At 40.6% G+C, this 15,483-nt stretch overlaps 2 protein-coding genes across 4 annotated transcripts in view; one reads left to right on the top strand and one right to left on the bottom strand.

Annotated features, from left to right (window-relative positions):
- Positions 1-3,511: 3,511 nt before the first annotated feature.
- On the bottom strand, positions 3,512-11,183 carry ddx1 (DEAD (Asp-Glu-Ala-Asp) box helicase 1). Its single transcript, XM_012868783.3, has 26 exons — positions 11,075-11,183; positions 10,888-10,939; positions 10,717-10,780; positions 10,169-10,198; positions 9,942-10,038; positions 9,802-9,849; positions 9,605-9,688; positions 9,440-9,523; positions 9,273-9,349; positions 9,007-9,079; positions 8,850-8,926; positions 8,648-8,762; positions 8,376-8,514; positions 8,133-8,193; positions 7,895-7,993; positions 7,637-7,726; positions 5,742-5,930; positions 5,597-5,648; positions 5,363-5,509; positions 5,183-5,274; positions 5,029-5,101; positions 4,862-4,934; positions 4,267-4,309; positions 4,083-4,178; positions 3,837-3,957; positions 3,512-3,749 (listed from the first exon to the last, which is right to left on the bottom strand). The coding sequence occupies exons 1-26, from the start codon at positions 11,088-11,090 to the stop codon at positions 3,619-3,621; spliced, it is 2,223 nt and encodes a 740-aa protein (XP_012724237.2). The 5' UTR covers positions 11,091-11,183; the 3' UTR covers positions 3,512-3,618.
- Positions 11,184-11,287: 104 nt separating this feature from the next.
- Positions 11,288-15,483, top strand: part of nbas (NBAS subunit of NRZ tethering complex) — a 251,018-nt gene continuing 246,822 nt past the window's right edge. For 2 of the 3 annotated variants that reach the window (XM_036147528.1, XM_036147527.1), the window contains exons 1-3: positions 11,288-11,497; positions 12,034-12,085; positions 13,465-13,501. In XM_036147528.1, the coding sequence (XP_036003421.1) occupies positions 11,405-11,497; positions 12,034-12,085; positions 13,465-13,501 (182 nt within the window). In that variant the 5' untranslated portion in view covers positions 11,288-11,404. The remainder of the gene's footprint in view (positions 11,498-12,033; positions 12,086-13,464; positions 13,502-15,483) is intronic. The other variant, XM_036147526.1, reaches the window with a different exon arrangement.

The raw sequence follows: 15,483 nt of genomic DNA, 5'->3' as shown, positions 1-15,483 counted from the left end.
ACGTTGCCATAACCCCTAAGCGACTTCAGATAACAGAACTCATCACTACCACTGAATCAGCCATAAGAAATGACATCATGGCACAGGCAGAAGAACTTAGGCTAAAGGTCACAGCAGCACTCTCCAGTGCAGAAATGCCCACCTCGAACATCACGTCACAGACTGCAACATCACAATTTGCCAGCAAAGGGAGATGCACAGTGGTACTTAACGCAACCGATTACCGTGAGATAATAATAATGCATCTACTGATGGACAGTAACACATACTAGACACTGAAAAGGGACCCAGCCGGAAAATAACTGACTCTACAAAAACTGGAAAAACAGAAAGCAGTCAATTGCTCCCGCTAATATCAGCTGTACCCAGGCGAGGCCATTTCATGCATATATGGACTTCCAAAAATACACAAAGATGGAATGCCTCTCAGACCCATTGTCAGCAGCATTAACTCGGTCACATACAACACTGCAAAACATCTTGCAACAGTTTTGGCTCTGCTGGTTGGAAACCCTCCACACCACATGCAAAACTCCACAGACGTTATTTCTAAAGTCCGACACCTGAGACCGGCACCATGGGAAACCATTGTTTCCTTTGATATCACCTCTCTTTTCACCTGTATTCCTACATCAGGACTGACCTGGAACACGATGCATCACTAAAAGATAAAACCAATTTAACACCAAACCAGATTTGTGACTTGTTGGACCTCTGTCTCTGAACCACATATTTCAAGTACAGAGACAGCTTTTACCGACAGAAACATGGCTGTGCCACGGTCACCCAGTGTCACCCAGTGTGGCCAATTTGTACGTGGAGGTGAAGAGCAGGGCACTCAGTGCTTACAAAGGAACACCACCAACTCACCGGTTTAGATATGTGGATGACACATGGGTCAAAATCCAAACCAAAGAAGTTCAGGCATTCACCAACATCAGTGGACAGCAACATAAGGTTTACCAGAGAGGATGCCAAGAACAACATGTTGCCTTTTCTGGACTGTGCTGTACACATTGAGGAAGATGGGAGTCTCAAAACTGAGGGTTACCGGAAACCTATACACACAAACCAATATCTGCATTTAGATTCACACTACTCACTGAAACACAAACTCTGTTATCAGAGCTCTGAGTTACCGGGCTGACAACATTCCCTCTGCCAGAGAGGAGAAACAAAAAGAACACAACCACGGCAGGAAATCACTGCAAGCTTGTGGTTACCCAAAATGGGCCTTGGTCAAATCCGCCAACAAAGCTGGCAGAAAAAAAACAACAACACTGCTTTGATGCAAAGATATTGTCATTCTATATGTGTCGGGAGTTTCTGAGAAACTCAAGAGAATTTTCTCCAAACACAGCATACCAGTAAATTTCAAACCTAATAACACCCTCAGACATAAGCTGGTTCATCCCAAAGACAGAACAGCCAAACTAAAGCTGAGCGCCGTTGTGTATGCGGTCCAATGCAGCGAGGACTGCTCAGACTCCTACATCAGAGAAATCAGACAACAGCTACATAAACGCATGGAGCAGCACAGGAGCACCAGCAGCTCGGGGGCAAGATTCATCAGTCCACGTGCACCTCAAGAACAAAGGGCACATTTTTAATGACAATAATGTCAAGATTTCAAAACAGATGGTTTGAAAGAGGGGTGAAAGAAGCCATCTTGGTCAAAAGCCATCACTAAACAGAGGGGGAGGATAGCGTTTACAGCTCGGTCCTCCAACACATTGCAAAGAGATTACATCAGCAGTCTCATCAGGATTTAGGTGACCAGGTACTCCACTGACACCAAGCAATAGCTTCTAACGACCCAGGACAGTGATGGGTAGGTCATTGATTTCAATCTGACTTAGGATGGGCCGAGAAGGATGGGCCTACATGTCCTTAAAAACAGTAGCGCTCCAACTGCAGGTTGCTCAAACGCAAGCAACCAGAACTGTCAGAGACTCCTGGATAGGCGTGGAAATGTTTTCAGAAAAACACTGAGCTAAAGTCCGGTCGCCTCCAATTTGAGCCTGTTTGCTGTTCATCCGGAAGCATGAAGTGTTTCGACAAAACTATCAAAAGCTTGTAAATGTTTTTCTACCATACTCTTTCCTTCCACTAAACTTTCCACCAACGAGTTTGGATCCATAAACAATAGCTTCTTGCACTGAGACCTTGTGTGGCTTGCCCTCCTCGTGGAGCATGTCAAGGTCGGTCTTCTGGACATTCCTGTAAGTCAGGAATCTTTATCGTTTTTGGGCCATAATGTTTTTAGATACCAGTAATTGGGAGTTTTATAATAAAAATATGTACTTTATGAAGAATTATGAAAATGTATAATTTTCAATGAAACTGAATAAGCAACCCTTTAAAAGGTAATGAGAACTGGCCCATAGGAATGGATGAGTATTCAGGCCTCGCTTTGCCTCACTGAAATTCCTGAAAGAGCAAAGCTTTTCTGCTCTTATTGTCTGTAATTTCTTGTTAACTCGCAATGTTGGCTTTAATTTCAATCCACAATCCCCTGCCCTCCAAGCAAAGGAAGAAAATGTTACTTGGGAAGTTCCTTGTAAAATGGACATCACTACCTGTTATAGACCACAACTGTCCTCCATGTTTTTACCCTATTTCCACTGCCTACTTAGCGGTACGTTGTTTTAAACTCGTTTCCTGTTAACTCAGAGAAATCCTATTACAGACGAGCTGCTTCATGTTACTTCAGTGTTTGGGATTATGATGCAAAAACTTGCAGTTTGTCCTGTTTCTACCCCCAGTTAATGGTTACCTGAAACCACGTAGCTGTACATTTAAAGCAGGACTCGTGTAAAATAGTGTCAGACACTGTAGGAAAGGTTGAACTCTTCTGATTGGTTAGTAGCTGATCCATTAAGGTAGGGCTTTCCAGACTGAGTGGTAATGACTTTGTTTCTCATCTGTTCTCTAATGTCTTTTTCATATCATCAGTGATTTCATATCATCAGTGATTTCGTGATAGCCCAGATTTGGCTTTGGTGTGGTTAGAAATGCTGAAGTCACTTTTCCAAAAAGAAGATTAACTTGATAGATAATTAATGTGGTTTATCAAAGTGTATTTATGATTTAACAGTAAACTTAAATAAATCCATCCATTCAGTTTAGGGCATTCAGCCTGAAAATAAAAGATGAAAAAGTGTTTCTTTTAAAATTAAATAGACAGAAACTAAACTCTATAGGCTTCAACAATTTATTTCTGAAAAGCAAACAAAAAAAAAAATCAACAACACAGTCATATACTAAGTGTTATGCTAAATTTACCCACATTGATCTGAAAATAAAACAATGAAGTCCAATAAATCAGGATTAGCTTTAGCAGCTTTTAGACCATCAGTGAGCTATTTCAGTCATTTTCTCCCCAGAACTGTAACCTATAGCGCCCTCTGGTGGAGAACACTCCTGGATACTTAGAGTTGACGATTCAAAACCTAACTTAAGTTAAATTAGACAGCTGGAAAATAAGAGAAAACCCAACACAAGATGAACCTTTTTTCTTAACAGTGACCTGTTAGGTTGCTTTATATTCTTCTGTTTCAGCATGTGGAGGTTTCATTTAGCGAATCGCTGCCATGCTACTTTGTGTGGCTAGCTTGTTTAGAAGGCCCTGAATAGCTGGTTCTGCATGTATCCCAAATGAAGGAAAGATGTTTGAGCTTCTCTTTCGAGGAGGGCCAACTCCTGGACTGTCGGGGCCAGAGCATCCACGTGGCCCTTATAGCTCCCGCCTGGGCGAAGGACGACAGGTTTGTAGGTAAGGAACAGCACAGCAGCAAATATTTAGCATTTCCACAACGACGTAGACGGACAGGTACCTCCTAGAGCTCTGCGCTTTCCATAAGTGACTTTCCCATCAAACTCGTCCACGGGTACTTTGACGTCCGTGTCGCACTGAGTGATGGTGCACTTCAGATGCTCCTCGATGTCAGACAGAAGCTGGGATGAGAGGAAAAGGGATAGACACGGGAGAGAAAGACAAACAAACCCGCTTTTTAAATATCGCCTTTATGAACTCGCTGCTTGTGACCGCGCCGCGTCAGAACCGATTCCTTTTCGCTCACCTCTTTCTCGTTGTACCATATGGTGCATCCTCCGTCATCCTTCAGCCGGGTGTTGTAGCAGCCTCTGCCTCGGTTCGGACAAACGTGGTACCACACCTAAAAAAAGGATGAAAGATGCCCCCCCGCATGTATTAAAGAAAGAATCCACAGCCGGAATAGTTAGGATTCCTTTAACCCACGTTACCTTTTCTTTTTCCATAGCAACCAGGGAGATGGCAAGCCCCATTCTGTAAATTAAAGGGAAAAACCGCTTAACTTAAACTGTACATACAGTTCCTCTGAACCTTTATGTATATTTTGTGATGTTACAACCAAAAGCAATGTAGTTTGTTTGAATTTAATGTAACAAACTAACAAAAAGTAGCGCATAAGTATTAAATAGAGTCTTTTTAACTGATTTGTGTCCAGCCTCTTTTACCCCGACACCCCTAAATACACTGCAAAAACGGAACTAGAAATAAGTAAAATGTTCTTAAAATCTGTGTATTTGTCCTTGATTTGAGCAGGTAAATAAGATGATTTGCCAATGGAATAAGAATTTTGCACTTAAAATAGGAACAATTCATCTCAATCATCTTATTTCAAGTGCAGTATATCTAATTATCTTATTTTAGGGGTCAAAAGACTCATTCCATTGGCAGATAATCTTATTTACCTGCTCAAATCAAGGATAAATACACTAATTTTAAGAACATTTTACTTATTTTTAGATCCGTTTTTGCAGTGTATAGTCCAATGCAATCTATATCTCAGTCTAGATCCAGCTCCACAGATCTTACCGCTCGGCTCGTCCGACTCTGCCGATGCGATGGACGTAGTTCTGCTTCTCATCAGGCAGCGTGACATTGATCACTGTTGATGGAGGCGGGGGGGGAGGGAGGAACCAGACGTTGTAAGAAAAGGCAGCGAAAAATGCACGCGTCAAAAGCAGCGAGCGCGTCGGTACCGTAAGGAACGCCGCCGATGTCGATTCCCCTGGCGGCCACGTCCGTGCAGATCAGCAGTCTCACCTCTTTTCTCTGCGAACACCAGACGGTCCTGAAATGTCAGTCCATCGGCGGCACGGCGCCAGGGAGTCGCGCGGGTTTCTGGGGCCTCACCTTGAAGCGATCCAAGTTGCTTTTCCGCTCGTTCGGCTTTCGGTCGCCGTGAAGGCAGACGCAGGAAAGCTGGTGACCTTTGCTGTCTGGGCCTGAACAAAACACATCATCATTAAAAAAATAAATAGGATTTAAATAACGATATTTAGAGGAGGTGCTGAATTCATGACGTCTGTCCACCTCCTCCTTGTTGGATGAAGAACTGCTCCATGTTGTCGCAGTCGATCTTGGTGCGACAGAAGATTATGGCCTGGTCCATCTTGTGCTCCTTGATGGCCCTGACCGTGTACTCGCCCTTCAGCATCTTGATGGCTTCGGACCACATTTCTATCCAGAGGGCAAAACACAGATATCCGCATTAAATGGAAAGATGTTTTCCATTAAAAAGAAACGGATGGCAAAACGAGACCTTACCGGGTGTATTGGCTCCCGGTCGCGTGTTGTCTTTGGCGTGAACTTCGTCCGTCTAACCAAAGCACAGCAGATCCGTATAAGAACAAAAGCCTTCCACATCAACCTGTGACGGGTTAACGTGTGTTCTCCTTTAGGTCTCACTGACCCGGATGTGGTTCTTGCCGAGACGCTCCCACAGTCGGTCGGCCTTGGGGTTGACGGGCACTACCACGTGGTGGACGGTCTCCGGAACGGAGTCCTCGCCTTTCAGGTCCACCCAGGTGGGAAAGTGCATGATGCGCTCGGAGAGCTTCTTCACGTCGAAGGAGTGCAGCGTGGCCGAGCACACGATGACCTGGGGGGAAAATGAACGGCACCTAAACTTCACCTACAGGCATGTGGAGGAGGCGGAAGGGTACGCGAGGAAAACTGGTGAAAACTTTACTGAGTCAACCCTGCGTTTACGGATACAGTCTGTGTTTATCTTGCAAGAAAAAGAAGCAAATATGGGGATGTCCCCACCCTGGTGTAGAAGGGCCGTTCTAAGGGAATCCGACCGACACTTGAATTACTTTAATATCTTCTATCAAATTTATTTATTTAAACATTAATTAATTAATAAAAAAAAACAAAAAAAAAACTAAAATCTATCGGGAAAGGATTTTGTATCTTGGATTATTTAATTCAAAAGTCCATATTAAAGTTCATTTAATTATTTTTCATTATTTAAACTTTATCTTTGTTAAAAAAAAATCTAATTCAAATATGATATTTTATCTTAATCCCACTCTCCAGCCACACAATGAATGCGGTTAAATAAAAAAAAAAAAAAGAAGGAATTATGTGAAATTAAATTGGACTAAGCTGGATTTATGGTTGTGTTCTAACAGTATTCTGTAAGGGGTTTCTTTCATTACATGTTTAATTAGCCATGAAATTACCATTTTATGAAATTAGAAGTAATAATAAAATAAAATCATATCTTAACTTTTTAAGTCTTTAGTTTGAGAACTTGGTTGGGACTTTCGGACCTCGACATGTGGCTTCAAAACTTTAACCCCCCCCAGTTTACCAGGTGTACTGTAAGCTTTGTACAGATTTGGTGGCAGTTTTTGAAATCTCTTTAAGCTAAATCTAGTGGCAGAGACAGTAGTGGATAACAATAACAGGGACGTTTAAGTTCTAATAACAAACACCTGCAAGACGTCAGTTTCGGGAGCAGCATTATTTTTTTGCAGGAAGCCTGGATGTCTGGGAAGAAAAACGTGCCATAGCCGGGTGGGTTGCAGCCCTGCACCAGGGAGTTTGTGGTTTTGTCATTGCTCAACACTTAGATTCCTCAACCAGAATCTCACATGAGATGGTTGCATTATGCCAGAACAATTTCTCAGTAAGGGAAGAAGGAAAAGGCAAACCTAATTGAATATGCAGTTTAAGAATCTAAGTAAATGCATGTAATTCAAGATCTTGTCGAAAAAAAATCTGAATGCATTTAAATGTGATTCGAGGTGACTGATTATTAAGACTTTTAAGACCCAGCAGAAACCAGTTTTTGTTCAACCCTGCTTTTTTTGTCAGACGCAAAACCCCTAAACTAAAAATAACTGGACAAATATCAAATCAATGGGGAAGGGTACGGTAATTCAAAACGAATGTGGCCTCCAGACTATAAAGAGAACGATTTCAGCACTTGTACTGAACCGTACTCCAAAAGATGAGGGAGGAAAATTTAGATTTGTCTTAACCAATGTCACTAAGGAACTGTTTAAGAATAATATCACAAATCGCACAATTTCCTAATGAGAAGAAAGAGGTCTTTGTACCTCATTGAAATTGAACCATTTTCATTAATGTGGGGCTAAGGGTCTTGCTCAGGGACCCATAGTGGCAGTCTGCGGGGATCGGACCGGGTGCCTGCAGCCTTCTCAGAACGCAAGCGCTCTGCTCTAACCGCTTAGGCCACCACTCCACTAATTATAAAGCAGCTCTACTTAGAGTTGTGGTATCATCATTATATTTAATAACACCATCCATGATCATTATCGTTATCTTCAACGATACCTGCAGTCTCTTCCCGTCAGAGGTGACCTGGGGGATTTGTTTATGGATCCTGTTGATGAAGTCTGTGTATCCGGCTGTTAGGAGACCATCCTGAAGATGAAGCGAAACACAAAATATGTTAAAACTCATTTTAAAATTAAATTATGAAAAAAAGGGAATATTTAGAAAAAGTATCGTAAGGAGTAGGGCTTGGTGTTTTTCTTTTTCTTTTTTGAAATAAAAAAAGTGATTTAAACATAGAAAATGCGTTGCACATACACACTCATCCAGGACCAGGAAACGGACTTGGGACAGACTGAGCTTCCCGGTGGAAACAAAGTCATCCAGTCTCCCAGGTGTTCCCACCACAATGTCTACCTGGTAACAGAATCACAATCACAGAAAATAAACACATTTGAGGAAAAAAAGAACAAGACAACAATGAAAAGAGGGGTCGTTTGGGTCATTTGGGTAATCACAGACATTTAAAGCAACAGAGCCTGGAAACGTCACGTACCCCCTGTTCCAGGACTGCCAACTGCTCTTTGGCTGCAACGCCCCCGATCACAAGAAGCTCCCTGCAGCCACAAATAAATAATATGAAAAACATTTAACAAAATGCTGATTGGATAAAAGTTCACAGACAGTCTGGCTCCACCTGCTGGAAGTAATCTGGAATTACAACCGTGACTTAACAGCATCTTCTGTATATTCAACCAATTCCATTCGAGACGAGCGGTAACAGCTCTTCGAGTCGTACCTTAGCTTAGGATTCTCCACGTATTTACTGAACTGCTTGACGTTGTTAAAGGTTTGCTCCGCCAGCTCTTTGGACGGCTCAATGATCAGCGCTTTGGGCGAGTTTGACGAAGCCTTCACTTGAGTCACTTTGGCACTGCCTGCAGATTCACAAATTTATCAAGAATAAACAGAGTGGGGCTCTGAGAAGATTATCATTTTTTAATTATGCAAGTTAGAAAATACATTCATTTTCCAATTTAAAAAAATACAATTGGAATACTTTAGATTTACCTGTTTGGGAGGATTTGACCGTGTGACCTTCCGTTGCCTGATCCAGGGCGACAAACCCACCTTTAGGGGGGTGTTTAAAGTCCTCTCCTCCAAAGTTGAACTTCAGCTCAGCGTTCTAGCAGACAGAAAAAAAATGTCAGGCTTTGTAAGGGGGGCATTTGTTTGTTTTCCACTATTAGTGCAATGTATTCTGTGGAGATACCTTGAGGACGCATGAAGCGTAAAAACCCTGACTCCCTAGGTTTTGAGGGATCTCAAAAGCTGTTCCCAGGTCGTTTCCTGGGAAAAACAAACAGACATTCTTAACCCCTGTGATGTCTACATGAGTTGTGATCTAAAACTAAATAATTAGGATTTACCATTTTTAGAGTAGGAGATCTGTCCCTTGTCCAAATCCAGGTAGCAGCCGATGGTGTCATGCATGGTAAACTCCTGCGAAGAGGGCAAGGCAGACAAGATGGAGAAAAAAAAATCCTTACTGTTTAAATTGTTTACTTTTAAATCACTGCTGCACCTTATACTGTAATTTAATTTTTACTGCAATTTACAAGCTGTATGCAACGAAATTTCATACATACAAAATGACAAGTCTATGCATCTAAAATAACAGAAGAGTGATTCCTACCTCCCCGTAGCTGTCAAATTGCTTGTTGTTGGATTTCTTTCCGGTTCCACCAAAACCAAAACCATACTTATCGGTTCCTGAGAAAAACAATTATTCCTGATTCAGTTATTGCACAGCTGAGAAGAAGTTTGGTGAGTTCTGCAGGCTGGAGATTTGCCAGCGCTTACCCAAGTCCAGAGCGGCTTGACTGGTAGACCAACCCACACGGCAGAGACCCTGGTCATGGCAGGTCACCTCATAGTAGTACTTCCCTATAAATATTGAAGCCAATAGTCGGCTTTTCTCCTTCAGAACAGTTTGTTAAATGATTTTTTTTACCAACTTTTACATACCTTTTGTGACACCTTTGGTGGAGCGGCAGCCGTGCCACTCTTTAAACTCCCTGCTCTGGCAGCACAGTCCGTCGGGGCCGATTGCTGTGCACAGAAATACGTCACGGAAACACGTTGCGAATCACAGAGCAGCAGCATCCTAAAGCGCTGACTCTGCTGTGTTTGAATGCTGATGGTTTTACTTGAGCTTCGCTTACCAAAGGCCGGGCTGCGATCATACGGATTCATCTGCCAGTTGTTGAAAACTAGGACCAAGCACAGATTATGATTAAAGCCTTCTTGGATACATTTTCTAATATTAGAACAGAATTTTGTCTCATAGATAAATGATTCTTACTTGCTCCCCCAGTTTTGACAGAGGCTCTGCCCTTCTTGCCCTCCTGCTGATCCTTCAGTGTCTCGTAGACAATCTGGATGACCGGGATACTGAAGGCCTGGTGATCGAATGGGAAGAAACATTTATGGCCTCCCAATTTGAGCTACAAAACCCATCTTGATGTATTCATTCGCTCTGCACCAAATGGGGAAAAATCTGCTTTCAAAAGGAGGCGCCGCTCTACTTACTCCAGTCTTTCCACTGCCGGTTTCTGCTGCCTTTAATAAGAGAGAACAAGAAAAATCTGAGTCTGCAACAAGACTCAGATTTGACAGCACCATGCTGTAAGCTGACTTTCCTTTGCTGGTCAGAGTTGACAGAAAACAAAACCCTAACCCTAAATAAAAAGGACAATCCTGGAAAACAAATGGCTGCAATAGACCTGAGACATAGAAATGCGTTCATTCATATCTGCTGGCCCGGTCAATCTCAGCCTGAATACAACTTTAAATACGTAGCAAGACTTGGAAACTGATAGTGAAAGATGCTTCTTATCCAATCTGACTGACCCTGATCTGTTTTATAAAGAAGGGGAAAAAAATTATTAAGGTGTGCAAAGCTGATACGATCTGCAGCTGTAAATGCAGTGAAAAAGGAAAACAACGCGTCAGTTGTTGTTGCTACTTCACTGATATGCACTAGTGCATTTTCCTATCAGATATTACTTCAGGAAGCAAAGTGTGGAACGATTCAAGCGGTTGTAAATACTTCACTGAGCAAACTGAAGGGAGCTTACCATGAGAACATCCCCTCCACCAAGAATCAAGGGAATGGACTCTGCTTGGATGTCTGTTGGTAGCCTGTAATTTAACCATAAAAAAAACAGGAGGCACACAGTTTGCAGTTTATGTGGACAAAAACGAACAAAGCACAGAGGATTTGGCAGACAGTGTAATTTGCCACTCACAGCCAGTCCATCTCCTCCACAGCCTGCGCGATTTCAGGCATGACCCCCATTTCTGCGTTTTTAAAACACAAACACAGCGATTCAGAACCCAGGCCCGGTTCTTAACAGTCACCCGCGGTTGAAATAACAGGCGAAGATGTACAGATTAATTAATATAATATATATTTAAAATACTATATATACTCACCAGAAAAGGCTGCCATTTTTCCTGCAACGAGAGCAACCCGACCGGATGTGACGTGTTCAGAACGAACAGCTCGGTGCAAACTGGTTTAATGGAATGGTTCCGCATGACCATAAATACGGTTTAAACAAACGCACCAAAAAAAGCTAAAATATACCCGTACATCCTTATTAAAGTGTTATATCATCACAGACAAAACGCACACGTACAAAATAAAATCACAAAACCGTTTATTTTAGGCGCGAGCTACACTTTAACACTGCGTGGTCCGCGCTGTATTTTTTTGTCCTCTCGGCTTGCCGTAGGAGGGTTTCCTGACAGCTGTGGGTAGTCATGGCCGAAGACAGCTTAATGGAAAGCGAAGACGAACAAATTTTGTACGATTTACTGGTTATTACGGAGTGGCCGCCGGAGACTGACACGCAGGTTAGTCGCCTCTGACACGCAGGCAGCGCTCGTCAGGTTCGCCACGGTCCTTTAAATGTTTTTTTCCTGCCAAGAAAGCACGCAGAAAGCGACCTGCAGCGCAAAGCCACGTAGCAGAAACACTGGACAAGTTCTGCTCACATAATTCTGCAACTTCGCATTAATCATAACTATATGCATGTGTCTCAGCTCTTTATTGAACACCTTTCTTGCTGAAAAAGTTGTAGAGATTTTACGGTATTTAAACCTATTATTTCTATGGTCGTTTACCTGAATAGTTTTATCTTATTGAATATTTTATGAGCAAAGTACAACAGTCCAAATTTGTAAACACTGCATGCAGTTAAATAATAAAATATGGATCTTAATACGCACGTGTGAACATGAACATATTTTAACTTTAAATCATAATAATCCTTGCATGTAACGTATTTCATTTTTGCTTTCATTTACATCTTTGTACCAACGGTATCAAAGTGCAGTATAAGTCTAAAAGCCCATGATGTATTCTGGATTCTACCTCCTGTCTGTTTCAGATACGGGGCAACAAGGAGTACAGCACATCTGTAATCGCAAAAGCAGTAACAGGTGAGTTCTCCTTTCAATTGATTGAACAAGTTCATTTAACCTCAGCACTAAATATTCTTTCTCTTATAAATGTGAACCTGTTAAAAGCTATTTTGCATTGATTTCCACATTTTTGGGGCCAACCTTATGATAAAATACTCAAGTGTGGTTTGGCTTGATGACGTGTCCTTTATTGTAGGGCTGCACGATATATCAGGAAAACATGTAATACACCATAGTATTGGTGGAAATCGAGATAACAATAAGTATTGCAAAGCAATAAGAAACTTTTTTTTTATTTATTTATTTTTTTACAAGAAATAAATGCAACAGTGTGGACTTTCTTCTTTGGATTCATCACAAACACAGACCCCAGATAATCAGCAATCTAGCCATCGGCTGGAAAAGTAAAACATGTTTTTAACCTAACCCTACTTTAATGATTAAAAAACAGATTAGTTACTGCTTTATATGGCAGCAGTTTTCATCACTACTAGATGTGGTCAGTATTCCGATCTCCAAATGCAATAGCAACTTTGCACAGGTGTTTATCCCCCTTGAATGTTTTGTGGTGTTACGGTGACAAACTTCAATAAGTTAAGGTTTCGTGTGCTACAATATCACAAAGTAGACCATATTGGAAAGGAAAAGGACACAATATTTTCATAATTATTTGTAAAAAAAAAAGAATAATAATTTATGAAAATTCACCATGTTCGTCTACATGTGGATGGGGGCAACTACCCAAATTAAACTTGGGCCCATAATTACCTTATTAGAAATCACCTTGATGGTAAAGAGAGTCCACCTGTGTTTAATTCATTTCATGTCATGATAAATTTAGCTGATCGGGGAGGACATCAGATGTTTGTTAGAAAAATGGAAAATAATATTTACGGCCTGTTTGTCAATCTGATGTTTAATTTGGTGCTTGCTTTCAGCTGCTTTAAGATTAAGAAAATCTTAATCTTAACAGTGAAATGTTGTTGTTAGTTTTAGTTCTTTTTTTTTTTTCTTTTTTCAATTTTTAACCTGGGAAAATTTGAACCCTTGCGAGTCTTACAGACCAGTTCTGCAGGGACTTCAGTACCACAGTCAGTTAACTGTATTTTTATTGCAGCTATTTTTTCTATTTCTCTTCATGGAGAGCAATTTTACTTAAGCATCGTTCTGAAATCAAGGTTGCATACAATCAAATCCATAATAAATATATAGTTGAGTTTATGCATACCTATTTAATACCAAATAATCTAAACTCCTGAGAGAATCTTCTTTGTGCTGTATGGCTGTCTTTGTTGGTAAGCCTGCTTTATGCTGAACTAAAACTAACAAATCACATCATTTAGCTGGATAGGACGTACATTTGCTGAATTTAGCTCACTGTCATAAATCTTCCACAGGACCGTTCCGATTGCTCCTTCACTATCTGTGGTATAGGTAAGTTTGTCTTTGTAGTCTGTCTCGAAACAATATGATCACTTCGGTCCTCATTTTTACAGCTTATTGCCTACAGTTTGAGTAAAGATTCTCTTTCATTGTGATTTATTATCTTTATTCAAAAATTCAACAAAATGGTACGAAACTGTAACAAAGGAAGAGTCATTAAAAAAGTTAAACTGGAAAAAGTATTACTGAAGCAATAGATCTGGTTATTTACCTCAATATCAATATTTGCTTGACTTGACAATTTTGATTTAAGGTCAAACTAATGAAACTAGTTAAAACTACTTTAAAGATGACATGTCATGTCAACATAAAATAAAAATGTCAGCGGAAACAAGTCTTGCCTGTGTAAGAAACAACATGAAGCTGCTTTATCAGAAGACATTCTGCATGCAAGTTTTCTTTTAATGGTGCCACAATTTACCCGAATGCCTTCAACCTCTAGCACAATCTTGTAAATGATCTGATTTAAAATTGCTACAGCTTAATTTGAGAACCACAGAACTTTTCAAATGTCTGGTCAAAAATACACTGCATTGCCAAAAGTATTCGCTCACCTGCCTTGAGTTGCATATGAACTTAAGTTACGTCCCATTCTTAATCCATAGAGTTCAATATGACATGAGCTCCTTTCACTGGAACTGAACCCGCTCCCCCAAACTTTACACCTGGCAGCAAAATTTACCGACTGGACCTTTTTGTGCAGGTGTCACCCTATGACATTACCATGCTGGAGTTCACAGAGCTCTTGAGAGCGACCCATTCTTTCACAGATGTTTGTAGAAACACTCTCCAGCCTAGGTGCTTGATTATACGCACCTGCATATGCACAGGTGTATATGTTCAAATGTACATATATTTGATAAAAACATGTTTAACAATGTTAGAAATGTATCATTTTAGGGGGATTCAGCTTTTGCTTTTATCTTTGTCCTTAATGTTCCCTCGATCGCTCAGTTGTAAAGCTGTCAGTAACTATTTAAATATTAAATATAAGTATCTTGTCTAATTGACACGATTCTTTGCATAAGGTACATTTCTGCCGTTATAAGCCTGGGAAATTAGGTAATGTTCACCAAGGCCGCTCTTTCTTTACTGCACATCGCCTGCTGGAATACATTAAAGCAGCCGTCGGTCTTTAAAGCAGTGAGCTCTGTAACGCTTTAGCCTCAAGGCCATCTTATCCTCCTAGCAGGGGGCTAGCTAACACCATCAATAACCACGTTAAATATTTAACAACTCTTCAAGCCACATGCGTCTCTTTTTATTTAAGATATAGAGTAGAAAAATATCCTTTTTTTTTTTTGGTCCCACACTGGGGCAATAAAGTGGTACCTACCACAATGTGAAAGGCAAAAGGAAGCATGCAGGGTCAATTTTCTTGTTTTTTATTATTTAATTGTATTTGATATAAATATGTGAAATGTCTTTTTTGCTTCTGAATAGAGAGAGAAAAAAAGCTCAGTTCAGTTAAGCGTTTGCATTTATATCTTTTTGAATATGTTGTGGTTTGTGTCATTTATTTATTCATTTATTCCCTAGATGAAGAAATTCTCACTTTGATTCAGGGTTTTGATTTATTTATTTTTCCATTAACTTCAAAAACATTTCAACATAGAAATGCTTTAATGTCATTATTTGAATAGTTGGCGGCGTGTGATCAGCAGACTGTCATTTCAGGTGCTAAAAATTCACGCCAGCTTCTAGTTTGATATGAAACACTGGGAGCATCAGGAGTTGCTTTCTCTGAACTTTTTCACAGCTTTCAGTGCATCGAGTGGCTTTTGCCATCTAGTTCACTCAACTGTAGTAATTGATAAGACTATTAAAATGTTATTGATGCATAACAAATCTTATCAGTCTCAATAATAAAACTGATGATTATTGTTTTTATCAATAATCAGTTCGAAGGAGAAGTTCTCTAAATCAGGGCACCATCATATTCTAGAATTTACTGATGGGGAAATTCACACACT

Source organism: Fundulus heteroclitus, chromosome 15 (genome assembly GCF_011125445.2).
Source record: "Fundulus heteroclitus isolate FHET01 chromosome 15, MU-UCD_Fhet_4.1, whole genome shotgun sequence".
NCBI classification, from domain to species: Eukaryota; Metazoa; Chordata; class Actinopteri; order Cyprinodontiformes; family Fundulidae; genus Fundulus; species Fundulus heteroclitus.
This window is presented reverse-complemented; position numbering and strand designations above follow the sequence as displayed.

Excerpts from the sequence above, each read along its gene's own strand:
- ddx1 (XM_012868783.3), bottom strand. Across the intron at positions 8,927-9,006 it reads GATCTCCTACTCTAAAAATG|GAAACGACCTGGGAACAGCT; the intron begins GTAAATCCTAAT and ends TGTTTTTCCCAG. Across the intron at positions 4,310-4,861 it reads AGAGTCGGACGAGCCGAGCG|AATGGGGCTTGCCATCTCCC; the intron begins GTAAGATCTGTG and ends TTTAATTTACAG.